This window comes from Equus przewalskii, chromosome 21 (assembly GCF_037783145.1).
Source record: "Equus przewalskii isolate Varuska chromosome 21, EquPr2, whole genome shotgun sequence".
NCBI classification, from domain to species: Eukaryota; Metazoa; Chordata; class Mammalia; order Perissodactyla; family Equidae; genus Equus; species Equus przewalskii.
Window position 1 is genome coordinate 14,376,650 of NC_091851.1, and position 26,451 is coordinate 14,403,100.

General features: G+C 40.3%; 1 protein-coding gene across 17 annotated transcripts in view; it reads right to left on the minus strand.

Annotated features, from left to right (window-relative positions):
• Positions 1–26,451, minus strand: part of PLCB4 (phospholipase C beta 4) — a 388,953-nt gene that overhangs the window by 149,529 nt on the left and 212,973 nt on the right. For all 17 annotated transcript variants that reach the window (XM_070587877.1, XM_070587870.1, XM_070587869.1 and 14 more), the window contains one exon: positions 5,244–5,342. In XM_070587877.1, the coding sequence (XP_070443978.1) occupies positions 5,244–5,327 (84 nt within the window). In that variant the 5' untranslated portion in view covers positions 5,328–5,342. The remainder of the gene's footprint in view (positions 1–5,243; positions 5,343–26,451) is intronic.

Here is a 26,451-nt window from a genome sequence, read left to right on the forward strand (position 1 = left end):
ATTTCCACGGAAGAATGTACCTTTGTTTGACTCACTATTTATTATTGTTTAGGGCCCAGATTCTTGGAAGTTAGCTGGATAAGTTACAACTGTTTGTTGTTCTATAGAGATGCATGTGATTGGGGTCTGGTGGAAAAGACACCCATAGAGGTTACAGTTTTATCACCCTATAGGGCAGTAACCAGTTTCGAATCAATTGACAAAACTTGTTTCAGCTTTCCTGACTAGCTATATCAAATTTTCTTCCTCCAGCTCTTAGAACTAGCTTTAGCATCCTGCTGGTGTCCTCACTGAGGAGTTAAATAAATCTTTAAGTCAAAATACTTTCTATGAGGGTTGTGTTTTTAGTTTTTTGCAAATTATATTTGGAAAATCCTTTGCTTCACTGATGAGCAGCCTTGGGTGTGTAGGCTGCCTAGATGTCTCAAGGCTTCACTGCCGGCCCACCACTGGGTTTCAGCACCGCCTTGGATGGAGGCCAAATTCAGCCTGGTGCACTGGGTCCCACTTTAGCTTTGCACTGATCCTGCATTCTGATACTCCTCTGGGTCTGGCAATTGCAATAATTGTTTCCGTTGTCCTGGCAGCAGCTGTAAGCACCAACAGGCTCCAAAGGGACTCCATCTGGGCAGCTTGCCTCAGAGACAATAAAGTCCCATGGGTGAGAAGAAGGGGTGGCCCAAGCAGGATTTATGATGGGGGGCGGGTGGGGCCGGGTGACGGCTGAGGTGAGTCATCCATAAAACATTTAAATCTCTGCTTGGCTGCCGCTAAGAAGAAACGGCTGATAAAAACTGCAGATGCCAATTAAGTGAACAGAGAACTCTTTCTATGTGTTGGAGAAGGAGGATGGCATTTTAAAATCCGGTTGAAGTTTGAGCTGATTGTCTAGAACTGTGCTGTCCAGTAAAACAGCCACCAGCCACATGTAGCTAATTAAATTTAAATTAAAATTAAATAAAATAAGAAACTCAGGTCCTCAGTTCCACTAGCCACATTTCAAGTGCTGAACAGCACATTTTCAGTGCTGAACAGCCACATGTGGTAAGGCACAGATACAGACTGTTTCCGTCACTGCCAAGATCTGTCAGTGGCCGCTTATCTAGAAGGATAGCAGGATATTCTTCTTAAGGATAAAGCTCTTTTTGAATTTTGTTTGTTTTAACTACATGCATTGCCCTTCAAAGTTATGCAAAAGGGGGGGTCTCAGGAGAGTCTAGATTGGAGAAATTGAGGTGAAAAGGGAGCTAAATTGCTCAGAGGGAGAAGGGACTAGAATTTTCCATTTTTCTCCTTTGGCTTGAGAGGGAGGAAAAAACATCTATATATTTTTTTTAATTTGGAGAAGAGGCATGTGGAAAAGAGGAAAGGGTGAATTGTAAAAGGACTCTTGGGGGGAGATTTAAAAGAAAATGAAAAGAACATGCAACTTGGTGGAAGAGCTGAGTGAAAGAAGACAATGAGAGACACCCTTTAGCCAGGCTGACACAACATTTATGCAGCATGATCTCTGATCTTTAAAGTGTGTCCTGCAATTCTCTGCTACCACCAAATCTTTAGGGAAAGTCTATTTCCCACAGTATCCTTGTTCCTGGGATTTGATGATATAATGGGCTTAGGGAGAGAAACAAACTAAAGCAGGGAACAGTCCTGGGAACAGAGAGGTAAGAAGGCATTGAGGCTATGAGTAATCCCCAAGAGAGGGTGCACCTAGGAACTCTAGGAGAGACTGAGGAGGGCATGAGCAGCCAGGGGGTGGGGTCTCCAGCTCTTTAATGTGGATATGAAAGGAAAGTCAAGAGATCCTTGAATTAGAGACATTTGGGTTGCATGTGTTTTAAAAAGCAATGCTGTCTCTCTCTTCTGCAATAGAAAAACCTCTACTTTAACGATTTAATAACAAGCATCACTTAAGAAACAAAATATATTTTGCATTTAAGGAACTTCCACGTCAAGCCAAGTTGGATAAAAAACAGATTTAGAAGCGGCATGGGAATACAATCAGAGGCTCCAATGCATGACGTAGTTTACGAAATTTTTGGCTACCTCAAAAGAAATCCCTCAATAATGTAGAAATAATAAAATAAAGCTTAAATACCATTGTGCTGATTATATTTATTGACAAAATAGTATATATTTTTAAAACAGTGATTAGCAAACACTTTTTTTCCAGATCTGGTGAGTGCTCACCCACTGCTTAAACCCTTCCCTGCCTTCTTTAAACCGATACGTGGAAGGTAATGTCACATTTACTGGACACTTCAGGCCGTCGTGACGACCCTAGTCATTACACGGGGCTGAAGGCATTCACGCCCCTTTAGAAACAGTCCCTTTGCCATGAAGCTTTTGGGATGCTTGGGATCGGTTTTCTTTAATTCTTGTTCCTCCTCCCACTTGCTGTCAGCTATCATTTCTCACTGCTGTTCACGCACAAACCATAGGAACAAACCTTTCCTGTTTACATTTTGTGGCTTGAATATTTTAATGGCGTGACTCCAAAGAACTGAATCTTATAGGATTGGGAAATAATAAGAAAAACTGGCTACAGTACGCTTGAAATACTATTTGGTTTTCTAGTTTGATCTGTGGTTAGGAAGAGACGTATTTACTTTATAAAATTAAAACTTTTTTGCTTAAAATCCTAGTAAAATAGCACTTAAAGTTGAAAGCTTAGTTAGACTGTATTTAGTACTTGCTCAAGGTTTCTTTCCTTCTAGCTTTACCTCATTTTCAGAGGAACCTAGAAGAAAAGCAAATGCCTTTAGAGGCATAAGCAATCAGTACTAAATATGAGTGAGTTGTGATGATTAATAACGAAAGAAAAACATCATGAGAAATAAAAATGATTCAATGATGAAGAACTTTCAGTTCATCAAGTCACATTTCACTTTATTTATCAAAACAAGTACTTTCTCTCTAATATGTTTCTGCTTATACGACAGTAGTAGAGATACTCAGCCAGTGGTTACATTTAATCTCTTCAAAATGACCTTCTCTGGGTAGTTGGAAGCCATGCGGAATTTGTTAATTATCCTATAGATTTCCAGAGCCTGGGAAGCTGCCTTAGAAAACCGCAAATCTTTTGGGACATACTAGCAGACTCAGGGAGAGATGTCTCTCATTGGCTCAAAGTGAAGGGCAGTGGCTATATCTTGGTGACACTGGTACCCAACCTAGAGCTGGCTTGCCTGGGACAAAGACTTGGAAATACATCTAAGGTAGTCCTTGACGTTCTTGCCAAGCTGTGTAAAATGGATAAAAGTAGTCAACTGCAATGAACTTAACTTTGTTTTAGGCTTGAACTATATCAAATTGTTGACATTGAAAATTTTTAACTTAAAAGATGAAAATGTCACTTGGTTTACTCTAATATTTTGAATCTGGTGAAGTTCAGATCCCCACACAGGTCCCGAGGATTAGCAAGTCCTCTCACCACTCAAATCATCAAGAAGGTGAACAAACAAACAAACAACAAAACCAGAGTGAGTTGGAATCAATTCTATCTAAAATCTCTTTTGATACTAGACATCTACAGTGAGTTCAGCAGTTACAGGCATTCTGCCAGTCCCCGGAGAGAGAAAGATAAAAAATATTAGATAAAATGTGAATGCAGTGTAATATGTGCAAGGGAAGATTAGCGGTGGTACAAGGGAGTTATCAATTCTTACTGAATAAGTCAAGGAAGATATCAAAGAGGCGGAAATTTATTATCTGGGTTCTGAAGGATGAGTAGGAGTTTACCAGTCAAACAAGGAGGAAAAAGTACATTTCAAGAAGAGGGAGGCGCATGCAGAAAGCAAGTTAATGGAACAGTCTTTTGGGGGAATTGTAATTATTATTATGGCTAAAGCAGAGGGTGTGGGTAGGAAACTGGTGAGAAATGTGGCTATAGAATCAGGCAGGAGTCAAATTATGGAAAGCGTTGTATTTCATTCTGATGAGTTTCCATTATGCTACAAGAGGGAGTCATGGAAGCATTTTCAATAGAGGAAAAACAGGTTCTGATTTACATTTTCAAAAGACTACTCTATGATCACAACTATGGAAGAGGAAGAAAAGAAAAACACAGAAAAAAGACTAGAAGAAAACTGCCAAAAAGTTGATGGTGGCTGCCTTGAGATGGCAGAGTATTATTTTCTGTTTCTTCTTATAGCAGAATGCAGTTAGCTGTTCTTTCTGGGGAGCAATGAAGTTTGTCACATAAACAGCTGTCCCTTCAATACTTTAATTCAGTACAAGGAATAGTCACCACATTTGGGCCCATCCTTTGCTTTTCTCAATTTTGTTTACTTACAAAGCAACTATGGTATCTTTAAATCTAGAGAGTATTATGATACGTATTTTGGAAAAACCAAGTCTACAGTACTGAGTCATGTCAGCCCACAAACCTCATGAAAAGGCCTCACAATCTGAACCTCTGGAAGGGCCACTACAATTAGCTACCACATACATTCCGTTGATTTTGAGAGGCACCAACTCTGACTCTAAAGGCAGTCTTCAGTTTTACATTTCAGTTTGCCTTAGAGGCAACACCAATTTCATCTAGACACCCCAAGTCCCCTCAAATATCAGTACAATCTAAGAAAAAAACGCATTTACAATGCTAACAGGGCTTCAACTCACCTACCTAAACCTTCTGAACAGCTTGGTGGCCCCAGGCCCCTGCTCTATAGAAAGTCTGTGGCCATCACCCCACCTTGTAAAGGCCCAAACAATAAACGACAGAAGCAGAAGCATGCAAAGCCTTGTTCAAACTAGTCTGTACAAATGAAATGAGCAAAGCATTGACTAGAACAAAGTACAATCACTATTACATTGATAACAAATACAAAGTTTTATGTGTAAAGCCTGCCCAAAGCACTTCATTAAGCAAAGACTGTTACTACATGAAACCCATCAGTAAATGAGGAACATAACAGCAACAACCTTATCAAGTTGTTGTGAGGAATTAAACAAATAACACACATAAAGTGCTTAGAATGTTGTCTGGCACAGAGTGAGGACTCAGTAATTTATAGCATCATTATCATTATTGTTATATCTGGCAAATGATGAGTGCTCCATAAATTTTAGCATCATTATCATGATTATTGTATCTCATACCTTGCCTCTTTCTAACTATTCCAACTTATAAATCTCAAAGATGTTCTTCCTTATGTCAAAGAATATTTACTCAATACTATAATTAAAATGAAATAATTGTAAGAATGTTTTGAGAGAAGAGATTAATAACACTTCTTTACCTCTTCATATCTGTCAAAAACTGCTCCTTCTTGCAAAAAGGAAGGCACTTCCTTCTGCCAGTTAAATTCATAAGGTTTGGCCATGATTACATTCAAGACCTGAAATTGAAAAAGAATATCTCGTTAGTATACAAAATTAAAAAACAAGTGACGGTCAAAGGTTAATCACCTTATATTTATGTGTTTGCAAAAGCTTGTCTTCAAACACGTGGAAGAAGTCCATAAATTCTCTTTTCTTTTTCTTTCCTACATCCGACCCCCAACTTTCCTTCTCCTTATTTCTAAACCTGGAGAAATATTATCATGAAGAAGTACCACAGGTAGTCATTTGGGAAGCTTCTCTTCCCTCTTCATGTAAAATAATAAGATTTGATATATATTAAATCTGACGGCATCAGAGAAAAGAAAGAAACCACAAACCTAAACCTATATATAGGAAAGGTCTGCCACGAAGAGCGAGTGGCTCTACAAGCCTACACTAGGAGCATGAAGGTGAGTGCAAGGGCAGGAGTCCACAGGCTGATGGGCTGCTGAATCAAGTAAGAGTAGCCAGATTTTTTTTTATTGCTCTTGGTCCTCTCCTTAGCCCTCTCTCACCCGCTCCTCACTTAGGCCATGCGGGGAACAACAGAAAGTCTGCTTGCTAGCATAGGCAGTGAGAGAGACGGGGCACTGTTCAGGGTGGCTGCCTGCACCTAGGAAAAACGACCCTTCTTAGCATCATGCGTAATGGTGAACATGCAACAGCAGCAAGCAGGACATCTTAAATAAAAATGTGAGCACACAACCAAGAATCACCAAATATTTAACAATGCCCAGAATATGGAAGATAGAATAAGTAGACAACCTTGCACCCAAGGAAACAGAGTTAACAGGACAAATAGAACTAACTTTGGCTTAAGTATGGTGGACACTCTCAGAGGGAGGAGAGAGCACATTTCCTCAAACACAATTAACTACAGATTCTAGAAATTTTAAAAAGATTGTTGAAATCAAACTCTTAATAGGTGAGCCGAATTGTAAAGAGAACTCAGATGAAGTGTTGAACCAAGGAATTCTCACAGAATGCAACACGAAAAGAAATACAGAAAGCATGACTGAAATTTAGAGACATGGAAAATGGAAACAGAAGGTTCAACAACCACCTAATAAAAGAATTTCTATTAGAAGAAGAGAAAGTGGAGCCAATGGAAGGAGGGGAATGATCAAAGCAGTAGTAGATGAACATTTCTTAAGTCGGAATATTTGAGTCCTCAACGTGAAAAAGTCCACTGACTGCAAGCAGTATAAATGTGGGGGGAGAGATGCACACACCTAAACATGCCTTGAGGGGAGAAAGAGAAGGAAAAACAGGAAGAGAAGGTACAAAATTCCTCAGAGATGCATGGAGAGAGGACAATTTAGAGGTGATCGACAATCAGACTCAAATCAGACACACCATCCAGCATACTGCACAGTGGGGCAACAGCTTCAAAGTTTTGAGGGAAAATAATTTTCCTCAATTTTGCACTTGAAATTCTGTGCCCAACCAAACAATGTTTCGACTTTTAGGAGAAACTATAGATATTTACAAACTTGCAAGGAATTGGAAAGACTTAATGATCTACTCTGAAAGATTTCACATATACTCTGCCAAGCCGAAAAATAAATACAGAGAAATAAGAGAGATAGGAAGAGTAATGCTGAAAAAGAGAAGAAAGTAAAAACAAGAAAAGAAACAATAAAGCTTACTCTTAAGCCTCATTGTACTGTACCAAAAAAGAAAGAAAGAAAAATAAGATAAAGAAATTACAATCTAGCTCCCAAATCCCAGATTATATCACTATGGGAGTTGTAGCAAGTGAGGTGGTTGGAGGGAAGGACGGATGGAACAAAGGCAAGTACACCATTTTGGGAGTAGAATATGAGCACGTGACCACACATCGAAACATATACTGAAAAACTGATAAAATACAAAGAGAAATTGGCAAAGTCACAATCGTATTAGGCGACAATGATTCTCAGAAATTAATGGAATAATTTAAAAAAAAGTAAGAATATGGAGGATTTGAATATCACACTGATTTAACCAAAACAATTTAAATGACTCAAGTCAACATAATTTAAATAAGACTACTTAATGAGCTTAATCCAATCTCTCCGTATATCTATTTTTTCTTCATTCCCTCTTTATACCCCAGCTTATAACAATCTCGAAATCTAATCATGATTAAGCCACAGAAGAAATCTCAGTGTTTTTCAAAAAGCAGAAATTACAGGGGCGGCCATGCTCACTGACCACAACTAGGCCAACTTGTAAATTAATGACAGAGAGTGAATAAAATCTGTACATATAGGAATTCAACATAAAGATACACAAACATTTCTAAATAATTCTTGAGTTAAGCTGAATAGTCAAAGCAGAAATTATAAACTTCTTAGAAACAAAAGATGGGAGCATTATACATCAGAACCTAGATATGTAATATGTAGCCAAAAAACAGTAAAACAATGGTCAGTAAAAGCTCACTGTTTTCTGAATATCCATATATTAGACAAAAATTTGGCAAGTGTTGGGGAGAGCGCGAGATGGGGGGAAGGGTGGAGGATGTGGAGGAAGCATAAACTCACAACATTCAGAAGGAAAAGTAAGATGTAATTACAAAGAGGAGAAGGTGAAAACTGTAAGAGAATACTGTGTATAACTTTAACCAAAATATCTGAAAACCCAAATAAAATGGATGTTTTTCAAAGTTAAAGTATATTTGGCTCAAAAATTAGGAGAGCACTTAAACAAACCAGTGACCTTGGAAGAAATTGAAAAAATAATAAAAGATTAGGCCCAGATGATTTTATAGGTGAGTTCTACCAAATCTTCAAGGCAAAGGTAACTCCTATGTACCTACATTTTTCCAGAACATAAAAAAATAAAGCTACTACCCCACTCATTTCAGATCCTGACTCGTTATCAGAAGCTGACAATGACACCACGAGGGGGCTCATAAAACACAAACCAACCAACCCTAGGGCTCATTCTCACAGAGAAAAAATTCTAGCTAAAATATAAGCAAATCTATTCCAGAAAGCTATTCAAAGAATAATTCGAGAGGTTTCAACTTTGAAAATAAATCAATCTAATTCACTACCTAAAGAGATTAAGGACAAAAGTCTCGCACATGCACCTCCTGGCATATCTGACAAGACGAGGGAAATCTAATTGCCAAAGTTCTCTGACACAGACCATTTGATGAAAACAGGAAGCCACAGGATGAGATAAAATATGAACAGTGGGATACTATTTACCCACATAGTTACAGAATATGAACAGTGTGATACCATTTATGTAAGTACACACACACACACAGACACGTGCACACAAGACAAACCTATTTTTCTCTAGGTACATATATGTGTACATAAAGAAATTACTAAAACACTTGGAAAGAGCCTTCCAAATTTATGACCCTGCTTACTTCTGGGGAGGGAATAAGGATTGGAGCTGAAAATTAAGGTATCTTTAGTGCTATCTCTGTGCTGGACATTTTTATTATAGGAATATATTCTTGGATTTATGAACTGCCTGTGTAGACAAAAAAGAAAGTAAATTTCAGAAAGAAAAAAAGTTGAAATTATACAGATAGGTAGATGCGTTATTCTTTAGTCTCAAACAATTTAAAGCAGAAAAAGAGGGTATTAGGTCAGTTTCAAGACAGCTTCCTCACAAGGGCAACTTGCTGTTTGAAGGAGGAACTACTCCCTTTCTCATTACTGACCAGGCTAAAGCTGGCGAAAGCATGAAGGGCATTCTAACTAGCCCCCACTAACCGGCACCGACGACTCCCATGGAAAGCCGAGAAGCTGAGCCAGGCTACAGACAGTGGGAGAAGAGAAGGTGCTTTTTCCCAACCCATGGGTAGGTTGGTCCATGTCTCCCTATCTCCAACAATGACTATGATTGAGTTTCTCTATTTCTCTCTGTCTCTCTTGTCCTTCTCAGTTTGTCTTTCTCTGTGTCTTTCCATGTCCATTTCTCAGCGTCTGAGAAACTCACACACGCATGTATGTACACACACAGCTCCTTCACCCAAGTGCCTTAGAAGCAAGCTTCTAGTGCCAGGATGTGCAATCATGCCTTCTAGACCCACAAAACAGATCTTCAGGAAAAAACAGACCTGTAGACTCCCTCAGGCTGTCCTGGATGTGTTGTTCAGTGATGTGTAATGAGAATAACCAGCTATAGGGACCTAAGTGTTAACATTAAATACAGATGAAAAACAACATGGTGGCCTCCTTGGTTTATCAGACAAGGGGACGGTGAGCAAAACATCTCTCTTCTGCAAACCTGTATGTGTACTATGATCTTCTCACTCCTACTAACCATCCCTTTCCATATTACCCTTTGGTGGTATTTTAAAGGGAAGAGCAACAAGAAGCTTCTGATATAAAAAGCTCATATCGAAAATTAAAATGAAGAAAGACAAACGCCATATGATTTCACTCACATGTGGAAGATAAACACATGGACAAACAGAACAGTTCAGTGGTTACCAGGGGGAAGGGGGCTGGGGGGGTGGGCACAGAAGATGAAGGGGAGCACTTATATGGTGACGGACAAATAATAATGTACAACTGAAATTTCACAATGTTAACTATTATGAACTCAATAAAAAAGAAAAAAGAAAATGAAAAGGAAGCTTATATCAACTTGCCTCATCTTTCATTGGTTTAACTCTGGTTCTCCCCCAGGATCTTTTCAGAGAAAGGACACACAACATAGGTCCTCAGTACATGCTGTTTCTCAGATTTCACTCTTAGCCTTCCTCCTAATATTCATCTCTACCTTGGGTACTAATTTCATCATAACGGTCTCATTATGTGAAGGACTTTGGCAGGGCCAGGGGATAATGGAAGGAGGACGGTAATTTTGACCTTAACCTCTAAAGAGATTTGCATGGAGGTGGGAACTCATTTCATTGCTTGCTTTCTCAGAGATTTGGGGTTCAGAACAAGGTAAGAGGCATTTTCGCAAAATGACATTGGAGTATCCTGAATTTTCCCAATTTTAAACCGGAGGGGAGAGGGGAGGCTGTTTCTTACACTGTTTTTGAAATACTTCCTAGGATCTGGCATTCGGCACAGCTGCTGGCTTATTTTATATAGATGCCACAACTATGACCTACAGACTAGAAAACCCAGCCAATCGTGTTTAACAGCAGTTTGATCCAGGTAATTGATTTTAAAACGGGAACAAATGAAGGTACATGTCATAGTCCAATTGACTCCAGAGAAAGTTAAAGGGACAAACAGTTACTTCTGTTAAAAGGCACGGAGGAGGGAAGTGACCACTCCATAACTATGACTGTCCTTTTTGCAGTCATCTCAAAGCCCCACCCACAGCTAACTGCCAAAAACAATTTCACTGTGCCATTCCAAAGGTTCCTCTTCTCAAATTCTCTGGCTTGCCTTCGGGGGCCTCACTTACAAGATACTTCAAGGTTCAATTGCCTCTTCTACCCCCTAGAACACCACCTCACCATACAGACCCACAGGAAATGGTCCACCTTCTCCTGGAGGAACACAGAGAGTGAAGGAGAATTTACACAAAGAATGGATATATAACTCCACACCTTTTCCAGAGTAAACACCTCAAGCAGTTACTGGAAGGAGGCCAGTGGGCTTTTAAATAGTCTCATTGTTTCTAAATTCTTATGCAACTGGAACAGATTAGCTATTGCACTGGCTGCAGAGGAAAAACTCCCTGGACTGCAGAGCTTGGCAGGGAGAGAACCAGAGAGGAGGCGAGTCCAAGAAGTCCTTATTTCCATAGTAAGTGGCAAAAAGCTCCTAAAGAAGATGATGGGAACTGAAAGAGTTAGTAGGAGGACGACAAGTAAGCTCAGATACGCTGCTGGGGACCAAATATTCAAGCTGGACGTGCACATCGCCCATGAAGATGGCCTTCCATCCATTCTATCCATTCAGCTGTGGTGAACCAAGGAAGAGCAGCTATTTCTTTGCTGGCCCACTCTGCCCTGCATCTTTAAATCTGTCTCGTCTCCCCGGCTAGACCTACCGGGTGGTCTTTAAGACTTACCAGACCACCTATCTAAGATATGGCGAATCTACATGAAGTCAGCTCTGCTCCTGGAGTTGACTCCATCCTAGGCCAATTGGGTCAAAACTTTGGCAAAGAATTTTTTGCTTTTGGACGTATGCCTCGTGTTCTGGTAGAGAGTGGTGAGAGGGAAGTACATGAAATCAAGTATATTTAAGGTCCTGGCTATAGTAGGCTAAATAATGCCCACCCACCCACCCCTCCCCCAATATCCACATTCTAATCTGTGAAATCTGTGTTACCTTATATGGCAAAAAAGGACTTTGCAGATGTGATTAAAGTAAGGATCTTGAGATGGGAAGATTATCTTGGCTCATCCGAGTGGGCCCTAAAGGCAATCATAAGTGTCCTTATAAAAAAGGAGGCAGAGAGAGATTGGACACAGACAGAAGAGGAGGAGGCAATGTGACCACATAGGCAGAGACTGGAGTGATGTAGCCACAAGTCAGGAAGTGCTGCAGCCATCGGAAGCTGGAAGAGGCCGGGAACAATTCTCCTCTAGAGCCTGGAGGGAGCCTGCCCCTCAGACACCTTGATTTCAGACTTCTGGCCTCCAGAACTGTGAGAGGATAAATTTCTGTTGTTTTCATGCACTAGCTTATGGTAATTTCTTGCAGCCCAATGAGAGGAATACAGTGGGCCTCCTGAAGCTGGACATCTTTCCTAAAAGGCCTAGCAAGATGCCAAATCAATCCAAAATGCAGTGGGGACAGCTCTGCCTTGAAGGGATGGGTATTCAACACAAATCTGTCCAACTGGATCAAAGAAAGACAGAAAGGCAAGTACAGAATAGAATGTCATCTAGAAACGAATTCAGATAATTTCGGTCCTTCTATTCCAAAGACCCCTTGAGGAATAAAGATTTTTCTGTTGTATATCTTCCCCTGGGACCCAAACGTCTTTTAACAGTGTTTGCACCCCAGCAATAAACACAAACTTTAAATAAACCCTGCAGCTTCCCCCAAGCCAATCAAGACATTCTCCATTTTTAGTTTCTGTTTATGAATAAATGAACTCATTTGAAAAAGCATTTGCTTCCGCCTGACAACATATAGCTTTCAAGTCAACAAAAAAGCACCATAGCTCAGTTACGAATTTTCTTAAGTGTAACTTTTATCTTTTACCTTCAATCTTATGACAAAACAGTTTCATAATTAATTAATTCCTTCCCTATCCAACCATACAAATCCCATTAAACTAAGTAACACACGACCTTACCTGACCCCAGGATGAGAGCAATGACAGTTGTTTTCCAGAACAGAGAGAGTGGGATAAAATTTCCACTGACAAAAAGTCAATTAGTTGATTCTATCAAGCACATTTCAATGTCTTGCTCTTCAGTATTTAAATAAGATATCCTTACATTTCTAAAAACAGATTGACAGCTATCATCAGATCATCCAGAGCTTTTAAATAAATGGCTTTACTTCAAGTAAGAATCTAATTTAACAGTGATATATTACATCATTAACGATAATTTTCCCCATTTGCTAAAAATATCTCCATTTTCATCAAGCCATTAAATAATCTTTTCAAAAGGCATATAAAGGGTGCAGGACTAAGAAAATGATGACAAGCAATATTGTTGAGGGTTGGGAGTAAGGGTATTCTTATATAGTTTGGCAAAAAAACTATTTTGCAATACCTTTTTATAGCCTTGAAATCTAGTAATTTGACACCCTTTGATCTGGTCATTCTACTAGTGGGATTTATCCTAAATAAATGCATACAAAATCTATGTGCAAAGATACTCATTGTTGTGATGTTTTTGGTAGCAAAATATTGGCTTATGTAACCTTCACTAAGCAATTGGTTCAATACATTATAGTATTTAAATATTCTATGCCCATTAAAAATAAGGGTTTAAATTAATAGATATTTGCTGAACAATAGCAAATTTAGACGAGTTTCTAAAAATATTCACAACTCTTGTCAAGCAAATATAAGTGCTCTCAACACATTACATATGATCCAAATTTTTATGTGTTACATACATATTTCTTACACACAAACACACTTTTTCAAGGAGAAAAAGACTAGCAAGACATATACCAAAATATAAGCAGTAGTTACACTTGGATGACGGAATTTTAGGTGATTTTTATTTTTTGTAATACTTTTCTGTATTTTAAAATATTTATAGTGATTATAACTTTCATATTCAGGAAAAAACGTTCTCTAAAGAGATGATGACATTAAAAATTGTATTCTTTTATATAAATCAATTTTAAAATAATATCCATGTTTTCCACTAGAATTCCTAGCAAGAACAAATAGCAGGAAGAGACTCAAATAAAGTTGTAAAATGGTCTTCTTTTCCTTTAAAGATTTAAAATCTTGACTATACATTGGGAGCTTTCACACACACCACTGATGACTGATTCTTATGAAGGAGTTTTTAATAATACAGACTAAAACTTGAGTATTAATACTGATGGGGATTTTTAGGCTGCTTAATTTTAAAACAGTTTATGATGAGGATTTTTTAGGCTGGTTACTTTTAAAACTACAGATAAGAAGCAGGCTCCAAGGAGTGGAATTTGTTTGCCCTTTTGATCAGAGACAATTGCAGTTGTAAAGGAAATCTCCATGCCTCCCTCTCTGGAATTTGTTTGCCCCTTGTTGGGAAAACATTTACATTTCTAAGGGAAACATCTATCTGTGAAGATGCCTCCCCCTCTGAGCCAGGAGGAAGGGGGGATGGCCTTATCTCTGGAAACTGCCTGGCAACCTCATGTAACTGACCCTCACCCCAAAATCCTCCTTTGTCTTTAGTTGAAGATAATATTTGAGCGGTGACTTCTGCCATTTACTCAATCCGGTTTGATTCTTATCTTAAAGTTATGGGACCGCCAAATGGCCAGACCAAACGGGCACTAATAAAGAGATAACTCACTTACCTATGCCTTAAATTTGGCCCTAACCCTCAGTTCGGGGCAGCAGCAGGAGCAGCAGAAGCTCTGACTGCCCATGGGTCCTGTCCCCATGCTACTCTATCTCTATTCTCTAAATAAAAGAGCACTACTGCCAGATCTTGAGAGTCTAAGAAATCTTTCTTTCGACTCCTCGGCTCACCGATCCCGCATCATTTCTGGTGGCCCGTACGGGGATTGCTTCATCGGCTTGTGAGCTCGAGTTCTGGTAAGTGCCCTTTTCTTAATTGTGCCTTTCTCTTTTTCAAGGATGGATCTAAATTCGCTTCTCCATCGGGAACTTTCTTGGATGGCTGTATGAATCCACGTTTGCTGCCCATGGCTACTCTATGGGGCAAATTGTGGCATTCAGCTTGAAGAGATTCAGTACCTTAAGCCTCAGGGTGATGGAGAATGAATTAATCCATTCCTTCCTGACTCTATCTCTAATAGACAAATTTTACGTGGGCGCGGGTCGGCCACTTAAGTCATTAGGACGGCCGCCAATCTCCAAGACTCCCGTGGAAGGTTTCTTTTCCAAAGGCTGGATTGGGATCCCTCCCTCTGGCACCTGACCACGCTCTGAACTGCGAGGAAAGTCCCACTCGGGACTCCAGTTCAAGGGAAGTACCAAACTCTAACCTTTGGTGGAGTATGGGAACCCCTTCTTGGGAGAATGGCTCCAGGATGCAATTGGGTAGAATGTCCCCCAGACTGGTGGAAAATTCCTCACTGTCTTTCTCTTTCTCACTGTCTTTGTCCTTTTCTCTCCTGGGGACCATACGCCAGGCACCTATTACTGTCAGGCATAATAGGGAAGATGTTCAAGGGATGCCCCATCATCCCTTGCTACAGGAACTCCATTGGGGGGATTTTCAAGGTAATGGCTCCCTTTCTCTGGGACCATACGCCAGGCACCTATTCCTGCCAGGCAGAATAGGGAAGATGTTCAAGGGATGCCCCCATCATCCCTTGCTACAGGAACCCCAATGGGGGGATTTTCAAGGTAATGGCTCCCTTTCTCTGGGACCATACGCCAGGCACCTATTACTGTCAGGCATAATAGGGAAGATGTTCAAGGGATGCCCCCATCATCCCTTGCTACAGGAACTCCATTGGGGGGATTTTCAAGGTAATGGCTCCCTTTCTCTGGGACCATACGCCAGGCACCTATTCCTGCCAGGCAGAATAGGGAAGATGTTCAAGGGATGCCCCATCATCCCTTGCTACAGGAACCCCAATGGGGGGATTTTCAAGGTAATGGCTCCTTTTCTTTCTCCTTTTCTCTCGGGGACCATTCACCAGGCCTATGCTGTCAGGCAGAATAGGCACCAGGCACCTGTTACTGCCAGGCATAACAGGGAAGGTATACAAGGGATGCAATGCCGGGGGACGCCCCCATCACCCCTTGCTATAGGAACCCCACAGTAGGAACGACGGGTAGGACGCTGCCCTAGGTTCAGGGGGGATTTTTCATGGTAATGGACCTGTTTCTTTTGTCTCTCTTGGAGTTACAATGGCCATTTTCATCTCCTTTTGAGCTTTGCGACTGGGAAACCAAGAAATCTTTAAAGAGTAAAAGGCTCCACCCCTGGGAGCCCCAACTTTGGGTTTCTGGGCCTGATCACCCCAGCAACCCTAAGTGGGGGTGCCCTCTCTTGACAGTTGACTCATTGAGTATTTTAGTCACCTACTGAGTCGGTTATGAGGGTAGGAGACCTGTGATTTATTCTGTGAACTGTCGTGCTAGCGTAGTGCGCCCCAGTACGGCAACTGTTGTGTGACTCTTATCTTGATAACCCTCTGGAAGAGGCCATGAGGGTGAGGTCTGATCTCTTCTTTTCCTTTCTTTGTCTGTTTTGCTCATCATCTCTTCTGTTGTCACCAAGTCGAGGTTAAGTTCAGGCTAGACCTGAGCAGAACCTTGACCTTCTGTAAAATTGGAAAAATAAGCCCTTTGCCAGGGACTTAACTCTCAACCTTGGCACTGGGAGTGCCTCCAGCCAGTTCCAGGCCTTTGCCTCTTGCTTCCCTGCCTCAACCATGCTGGCTCGGAGACAAAGTGCCCAGGCTGAGCGGGACTTGACTAAATCTTATAACTATGTCAACACCCGCAATCGGCCTCTGCACCCTTTCTCCAGCTGCTGTCAGTCAGACACTGGCTTTACCGCCACAGGGAAGGCCCCTGAGCATCCCCGGAGGCCCACCCTGCGGATGCATTCTAACTCCATCTGGGAGAAAACTTGAGGGGTTTCTCTGTGCTTTTGTGATGCAGCTGGACAGGTAGATCAAACTGGAATGTAATTTGCGTTACGATCCAGTTTCTGGGAAATCAAGAGCAACTGTCTTTAGAAAATCCTTGCAAGACTGGAAATACAGCTCTAGAGGCAGTTCGGACTCCACCTAGTTCCTTTATCACGAAAAGGATTATCATCTCCCCTCTCCAGGAACTACTATCTAAGTCCATCACTAATTCCTAAGACTGAAGGAAAAAAAAAAAAAAAAGAAAGAAAGAAAGAAAGAAAGAGGAGGGGAGAGGCAAAACGGCCATAAGCGTGCCCTTGCAAAAAATCTAGCATCTTGAGTATCTTCTCCACAAATATTGGTAAAAAACAATAGCTGTGCAGTCTCTGTGTATGTGTGTCTATGTGTACGTTGTATGTGTGATATTTTACCTCCGGATGGTATGGCCAAAATTAAGAGCTCTGTTTAATTGGCTTAAAGTAAGCGCTTACATAAATTCTAAATGTAGTAGAAATTAATCCAATGTCTTTCAAGTTAACGTGATGTGAATTAACCTTTGGTAAATGAAAGCTTGTTTAAGTTTGTTGGTTTGATTGAAAATAGTCGTGTCAGAGTTGTCGGTATTTGCATACGATGCAGGCATGCAGCCTGGGTTTCCTAGTCAAATAAGTTCATGTTGTCTGTTAAATTCGTCAGCAAAATAATAGCTTTAAATGATGATCAATTTTGTCTAATGTCTCATGGCGTTTTCGTAGGTAATCTGAAAATAATTGTTGGAAACAAACGGTTTAAATAGATAAAAGTGGGTACAATAACTGTTTTATGGTCTGTATACTTGGGAAAAAAACAGCTTTGAAATTCTTTTTGGTAACAATCTTGAGTTTTGCCAAGTTAAGTTAAATGATAAAAATCTGAGTATCTGGGTCGTTTTTGAATTGGATAGAACACTGAAACATTATTGCTAAAACGTATCAAAGTTATTTACTTTCGGCTTCTTATTGTAAAGAGGCTAAAAGCATTTGGGTCTATTAAAAAGCGTGCCTTGTGTTTTATTGTGAAGCGGCGTGTTTCTAGGAATTATGAAGTGTTTAGAATGCTGATATAAAAGATTGCTTACCTTTTCAGTGTTTACTAGGGTCTGTTAAGGGTTAAAAGTTATTAACTTATATAATTAAAGCTACTGGGAATTAATAAGGAAAACAGCTCTGTATTCAAGGAAAGTAAGGTGTAAGTTTTCAGTAAAGAAGGTACAAAGAATGGAAGTATTTTTGTTTGATGGGTTAAGAATGATAAATTTGTCCTAATGTACTAGAAAGGAAAAAAGAAAGACTTTGGGACAAATTCTGAAGGCAAAAAGAAAGTTGTAGAAGGTTTATGAAGGAGAAATTCTGAAAGGAGTTTTATGCCTGGTCAAGTAGACTAAAGTAAATCCAATTAAGTGAGTGAGTTTTAATGTTAAAAATAAGCTGGTACAGGAATTAAAATTTGGTTTTCTCTCAAAGGATAATTTTCTTGAACTTTTGGCCTGCTCTAACTCTACCTAAAAGACAGAAAATCTATGTTTTGTTAAAATAATTTCCTATATTCAGAAAGAAAGTGGTCTCTTCTAAAATTTTTTTTTTTTTTGATGGTGTTGTTTGCTCTTGACTGTCTCTGTTGTCACTTTGAATGGATGCCTGAGCATTGTTTAACAGTGAGCGTTGTTTCCTATTTGAACAAGCATTTTAAAAACTTTTGATATTTTTGACAAGCTTCTCCCTCAAAAATATTCAAGTCCTGAATGAAGGCTTTCTTTTGACCTGGTAGATGGAAGAAGAATTTCTCTGAGGATTTTCAGAGGGCCCCTGAGACTTCTCAAAGAAATTTGCTCTCTTCCTATAAGGAGGAAAATACTAAATTAATTAGATTTATTTGGTTTATTAAATTACATGGGTAGCATTGTCAAATAAGCAATGATAAACTTTCTTATGTGGTATTACGTGGGTGAATGTTATTAATATACGTGTCTTAACATTATATAGCATTCCTAAAATTCTAATCTGTTCTGGTTATCAGTCATAATTCCAGTTATTATCTTAAAGTGTTATATGTCACAGAAATAGCCAAGTTTCTTTGTCAATTGCCCTTTTGAGTCTTTTGTCCATTTGCAGATAGTTGCTGTTTTACTGTGATGCTTTTTGCTTTTGCAAATATATTTCATCTTCAGAGAAATTCCTGGAAAGGATTATGACAAAGGTTCTAAACTACAGGTTTCTGATAAACTTTCAGATTGTAAAACTGAACCGTTAAGAAATTACAGAATTCTAACAGAAACTAAGCTCATAGACCTGCTAACAGAAGATTAAGCTCAAGAACTGATTATACAGGACTGTGTGAACTAATGAGGATGATTATAATTTTTTATGACTTCTGTTTGAAATATTGTTGAGTTTTAATGTTTTGTTTTGTTTTCTCAGATTTAAGGAAATCTTTTCTCTTATGCTGACTATGACTTACAGCGATTTAGTGAAGTTATACCGTTATGAGCGAAACTGAAACATTTATTTTCTCCCTACCTGATCCCTCCAGAATTTGGAAACTCTTTGTGAGTGAGTGGTTATTTCACGGCAATATTTGCATAAGTTCAATAAGAATCTGTTCTCCTTATAACAGGACACATTGATTATATTACCAAAGCTTTGACTGGAATGTCATATTTGAAACATACAGGCTCAGATATGACAAGACAGCTTTTCAGGAACAAAGATTGGACTTTCTGGAATACAGCCACTTGGAATCATGGGCCTGGTACCTTGTTTACAGAGATTCTGACAATCTTACCCGGTAAGTAAGGAAGCTTGCTTATCTGGCGGGTGCAAGGAACCTCAGAATATTTTGGGGGACCTCGAGAAGAGAGGAGTCCACCCAAACCTGTAGGTACTGCAGGCAAAATCTGATGGCAAGTCCTTGGCTTGGCTTTTCTGGCCTCCAGAGGCCTTTACAGTTCAATCTGAGAGTCCTCATAAAAATTCCAGCAAAGCAGATTTAAAAAGCCTGTATAATCAATTGGTATTCTTGCTGCACTTATGTAAATAATTGGCAGACCAGTTAATCTTAATTTGGCTATCTTTTATAAAAATGAGGGTGATTTTAGAGAGAAAAAAATTATGTTTCAGTAGAAGGTATAGTACACATTCATGGATATTAGATTCTAGCTCTTCTCTTCTGCAAGATTCATCTGTTACTAATCATAATGTTTCCTTGTGGCCATCCATCTCTGATACCTGGGAGTTCCCTGGCCACAATCAAACCTTTTCCTTCAATACTACTGCCCAAATACTAACTAGATTTGCCTTGTCACAGGTGGATCATAAACAACAAGTTCCAAAGGTAAAGTCCCCAACTTATGGATACACACAGGACGGACTATATCAAATTTGGGATGAATATATTTGGCTCACTCCTACTAGTGGTCAACTCAGTCAAAAGGCCACTGTATGTTGGGAACAAACCAATCACACCTGTGACACATGGCCTAATAGCACCCGACCTATGGGAAAAATTCCCCTTTATATGTGTTCTCATATCATAGCCTTAAGAAATACTGATTGGTTTGGGACTGACTGGGATAGACAGCCCAGCGTACGTTGGTTAGCCCCTAATGGCAGTCACTGGTTATGTGGCTCCAACTTATGGGCTTGGCTGCCACCTGGATGGATTGGACGATGCACCCTAGGCTTCGTCTGGATGCAAGGTAGAACTACATTTACTATATCTCCTCCTGCTAATTTACCCAACCTGCAACAGCACTGGACCCGCTGTCTTCCACTGGTATGACCATGTTGCCTCAATTTTCCTTCCCCAATTAAGAATCGAAAGTGTCATCTGGCACATGGAAGCTCTAAACAAATTTACTATGAAAACATTAAATGATATGCAACATAGCCTTTCGCTGCTTGGTTTAGAAGTGTCCCAAATGCGTAAGGCAGTCCTCCAAAACCAAATGGCACTGGATGTCTTCACAGCAGTACAGGGGAGCACTTGTGCCATTATAAAAACTGAATGTTGTGTTTATATTCCTGACTACCATCAAAATATCTCTGGCTTCCTATCTGATATGAGCCACCAAGTTAAGTCCATGTCTGACCCTACCCTATCTCTAAATGATTGGTTGAACTCTTGGTCAGGTCCAGGTTTCTGGACTACTATCAAAACCTTATTCATTGGGTTAATCATCTTGCTTGTATTTCTTATTATAATTTGTTGTCTATTTCGTTGTTTGTCTTCCACATGTCAACAAAGTTTCACCTCCTGGACCACCTCTCATCAAATGATTCTCTCATCGCCAGAGGATTTGTACACCTTGTCAGCCTTGGACGCCACGGGCGCAGCCTTCCGTTCCGCTGAGCCTCCTACCTGTACCCATGGCCCCATTTAGGAACAGCTCTACGACCTTGTACAGCCGGAAGTAGTTACAGAAGACTGACCATCGTCCATATCCCCAAAAGATTTCGGGGCCAAAATGGGTTCAGGGGGGGTTTATGATGGGGATTTTTAGGCTGCTTAATTTTAAAACAGTTTATGATGAGGATTTTTTAGGCTGGTTACTTTTAAAACTACAGATAAGAAGCAGGCTCCAAGGAGTGGAATTTGTTTGCCCTTTTGATCAGAGACAATTGCAGTTGTAAAGGAAATCTCCATGCCTCCCTCTCTGGAATTTGTTTGCCCCTTGTTGGGAAAACATTTACATTTCTAAGGGAAACATCTATCTGTGAAGATGCCTCCCCCTCTGAGCCAGGAGGAAGGGGGGATGGCCTTATCTCTGGAAACTGCCTGGCAACCTCATGTAACTGACCCTCACCCCAAAATCCTCCTTTGTCTTTAGTTGAAGATAATATTTGAGCGGTGACTTCTGCCATTTACTCAATCCGGTTTGATTCTTATCTTAAAGTTATGGGACCGCCAAATGGCCAGACCAAACGGGCACTAATAAAGAGATAACTCACTTACCTATGCCTTAAATTTGGCCCTAACCCTCAGTTCGGGGCAGCAGCAGGAGCAGCAGAAGCTCTGACTGCCCATGGGTCCTGTCCCCATGCTACTCTATCTCTATTCTCTAAATAAAAGAGCACTACTGCCAGATCTTGAGAGTCTAAGAAATCTTTCTTTCGACTCCTCGGCTCACCGATCCCGCATCAATACTACTCTCTACTATACTTGGAAATAAAATAGATTGAGGTGGTGCTGGATTTAGTCTTGAACGAATTCTGAACTGCAAAAAAACCTAAGGCCTTTGCCACAATAAATCTACTTACATTTATCATAAATATACAATAAATACACTTATCAATAAAGCACCACCTGATTTAAAATAATTTTTTGGAGTTCATAAAAAACAAAAATTGAACAGGAATAAAACAAAAACAGAAAACAAACATCTGCTATTTGTCTCTATCTCCCTCACCTCAACATGAATCATAAGAGGCAAATGTAACTTTCTTAAAAGTTAATAAATACAAAATAGATGAATACAAATGTTAAAATGAATTGCCTTTAAAATGTATTAGGTGATACTTATGATCATATTATATGCTTCATTACATCAGAATTTTACAAAACATGTCTAAAAGATGCTTGGTTATCTGTGATATTTAGGATCAGCTTAATTTGAATATAATGAGTAACTGTTAACATTTAATTTAGTCCGCAATGATTCAAAGATACTAGAATACGATGAAGTATAGAGTTTCTCAAGAGAAGAACTGGTTTGTTTCAAATGATTGGATCTTGGTGGTGTGCCTGCAGCGATTCCCTTGGAAATGACACCTGAGGTTCCCATGGCAGCCTCCAAGATCTTCTTGAACAGGTTACGTGGCTGACTGTATTAAAAGTACTTGTCTGTGACTGAGGCTCTCTGACCTTGCTACTGACCTCTTCCCTTGCAGCGAAGTCCTTCTGCAGGGCTCAAGCAGAGGCCCACTCAGGCTTAGGGAGCAATTCTGGTGAAGGACGGTTCAGTGGCAGAGGGTGAGAACAGTAGGGGCCTATCTACCCATGAGTCTTCTGAGGTGTCATATTCCTAAACATTTAGTAAGTTCCTGGCTTAACCGTATTTTGATCTTTCAGAATTGGAAGATATTATTTGCATATTAATGATGTTTATAGTAGTGAGTTACAGACATGGCTGCTGAAAACAAATTTTTGTTTGATAAGATGCAAGATAGGGGCTGGCCTGGTGGCATAGTGGTTAAGTTGGTGTGCTCCACTTCAGTGGCCCAGGGTTTGCAGGTTTGGATCCTGGGCACAGACCTAGACATCGCTCACCAAGTCCTGCTGTGGTGGCGTCCCATACAGAACTAGAAGGTTTTACAACTAGGATACACAACTATGTACTGGGGCTTTGGAGAGAGAAAAATAAAAAAGAAGAAGATTGACAGCAGATTGTTAGCTCAGGGCCACTCTTCCTCACCAAAAAAAAGCATACTTTAAAAAAAAAGATGCAAGATAAATCAACCTTTAGAATATGAAAATATATAGTGTGCAGTAGGAACCAGGGGAAAGGAATATATAATTTAACTGGCTTTTTCTCTGATTTCATATAATAACAAATCTGTTTTAGTAAGACTTTTTTTTCTTTTACATATTGGAAAACTTCTGCAAACTAAAGGCCTCTAAAATAAAGTTCCTCTGTTTTTAGTGACTAAGGCGGCATGGCAAACAGCAGAAGGTATTTTATTACTACTGAATATTTAAGATAAACAGAGTTAACCTCAACAGCCCTGAGAAATACAACACTCCTGAGAAATGAGACAATTAGGCAAACCTGGGATACTTGTAAAGAAAAGACTGGATGTTTTTCCGTCTCTCAAAAGTAGCATTTGCTACTGTTTTCAAGATCAGAACTAACAGAGTATAGGGTAGATGTGTACGGTTTACCACGCACAGAAACAACAACTTCTCCCTTAGTAGTAGATGTTAGCCATACACAACGTTTGGGGAGGGTTCAGTCCTTCTCTCTCCCAGGATAAGGGTTCTGATAAGGTCTGGAGAAATAGAAAACAAAATGGTAACACGACCGATTAAGTATGGTTTTATGTGGAGGTCATAAACAGATCATACAAATAACTGTCTCTCATGGATTTTGTTTCATGGTGCTCTTAACTGTGCAACTAAGATAGAAGTGTGGGGCTTTGTCCTTGGAGAGCCCAGGGGGTCCAGGGTGGGGACTATGAGAATGGAGGCTTGGGTTGACCTCTCCCTCTGCCTTAGTTTCTTCTTTACTGGAACATCCTTTGAGCTCTTGATGGTAAGATCTGGATAGCCAAGATTGGGATTTCAGTCTCCTGAGGACTCAATCCGGGAGCACAAGGGAAAGACCAGAGAAGGTTTTGGCCCCAGGGGTTCACCTTAGATCAGTGGTTCTCAAACTGTGGTACTTAGACAACACACATCATCAGAGAATTCATCAGAAATGCAAAATATCAGGCCCCACCCAGACCTTCTGAATCAGAAAATCTGGGATGGGGCTCAGAAATCCAGGGTGCATCCAGCTGGCCAGGTGATTCTGATGTCAGATAAGTTTGAGGACAACTGCCTTGGATCGAGTCTTCATCAAAAAGAAAAAGGGAAAACAGAAAAAGAAGGAAAAAAGGTCTTTTGATCTTCATCTCTGGCCAGGGCCAGCTCACCAGGGAAAGAGACCTGCCAGCCATTAGGGACTAAAGCTCAGACTGGTAAAGACAGTCCACTTGTCTAGAACATGCACTTCTCTCAGGAAGGCCATGGAAAATCAAGGCTATGGAGATTCTAGGTCCTGGTACTTGCTTTCCAACCAAGATCAAGAGTAGATGCTGAGGTCCCTTAATCCTTAAGGGTTAAGTCTGAAGAAACCAATAAAGAGTGACAAGCAACTTGAAGAAAGCAAATAAACGGTGACATATTTAACACTCAGCCAACACATCTATTTAATCGACAATCAGACATTGAAGTCACTTAACAGGTCACTTTAAGCACTTCCTGCTTTTGGCCCAAACCTTTATGGTCCCTGATAACTGTAAGCTATGAATGCTAATATTTCTCCTAAGAACTCAGAAAAGATTGGGTAAATAAAGATTCAACCAGCAAACTCAGTCTTTAAAGAGCTTCAATCAACAAAAGAGCTGAGGAGAAAGATCATGTTAAACAGGAGCGTTCTAGAAGACAAGTGCCCTTGGCTTCAATGACAAGCAGCGTCATCTCTCACCACTCTTCCCTTACATTCTTCTCTCTGGACTTAACTTGATTCATTGCACAAAATACATTGAGCCTTTTGCATATTTCTCTTTCCTTCTCATTCCTGAACTTGGTCAGTCTGGTTATCTTCTAGGTATCAGCAAGAGAACCTGGGTTAGCTACCACTCCTGTATTTTCTTAAGCACACTGTACTTCCCTCTTCGTAGAATCTACCATGCTACATTGTCAACAGTTGTTGTTTATCTGTATCTTCACTATAGGAGGAACCCTGGGAAGGTTGGCCTTGTTTGCTTTTATAGTGTCCAGCATATGGCCAGCATTCAGTAAACCCTGAACGAATGAAAGGATGAATGAATGAATATCTTACTCTGTGGAGGAGCTCCCAAACACAACTAAAAACAACCAAGGCAGAAGACAATAAACCCTGCTCCTGTTATCCAAATGCACATGTCAGTATCATTTTTGGAAGGGGCAGGGGTGCAGATGGGGGTGATGGGGGTGGTGAGGAAGATTGGCCCTGAGCCAACACATGTTGCCAATCTTCCTCTTTTTGCTTGAGGAAAAGTGGCCTTGAGCTAACATCTGTGCCCATCCTCCTCAACTTTGTGTGTGGGTCGCTGCCACAGCATGGCTTGGTGAGTGACGTAGGTCTGCGCCTGGGATCCGAACCTGTGAACCTGGGCCACCAAAGTGAAGTGCACCAAAGTTAATCACTATACCACCAGGCCAGCCCCATCAGTATCACTTCTGTGTGTACCTGCTCTACCTTCCCAGAAATTGAAATTTGTTCCCAGTCTCTTGTTCCCAACTTATACCCTGCTGCCTCCCTGGTGCCCAGCTGGAACCTAGCCTACAGAACAAGTTTCCATTCTTAACCTGGTTCTGCAGCCTAGTTGGGCCTATGAATAATTTCTTGGCTATACATCCCAACCTCACCTCTGCTGTGCCCCACACTTAGTCAGACGTCTGACCACTGGTTCCCCTTGAGGACTGCTCACATTGGCACCTGGGTCCTCAAAGGTGAGGCCACACTCTGGACATGTCCTCATGGGGTGGGGTATGTGGTTTTCTTTTCCTTAGAGACAGCCTCTTTCGAGGAGACCTCCTGGGGTGCTCATAAGGTCCTCCTCTCTCTTATGCCCTGCCCTCCATATTTTGCCCTTCATTTGCCCTTGAACTGGCTCTGCCACAATTATTAGGCAAAACATCACCAACATGAATCTTACACGACAGAAGAGAGAGCTCTCTTTAGATGCCCAATTTTGCCTTAATTATTTGAATATTTCAAAGGAAAGATTTTTATTTTATCTTTGCTTGAATAATCCATCTGAATGTTGCCTCAGGCATGTGTATGGAACAAGTCTGAGGATTGCAAGATAGGACTTCACAAAAACAAGGAAACTGCTTTGTACAAGAGCAGGCACAAATTCAAGGGCTTGAAGAATTCTTTATTATAAAAACTATTTTCTTATTAAAATAAATATAGACAATGATCTCTCAAATTTAATCAAGATTCCTGATATTTAAACATTCTCCAAGTGATTTTATAAATAGGCCTTTGCTATTATTATGCTGGAGTCATAAGATGAGGATAAAGTATAAGACCATGTATATTAGAACTGAGTCCAGACCATACAAGGAGAAAATAAATATTTTCCCTAGGGGCCGGCCCCATGGCCAAGTGGTGAAGTTCATGTGTTCCACTTTGCGGCCCAGCGTTTCACCAGTTCGGATCCTGGGTGCCGCC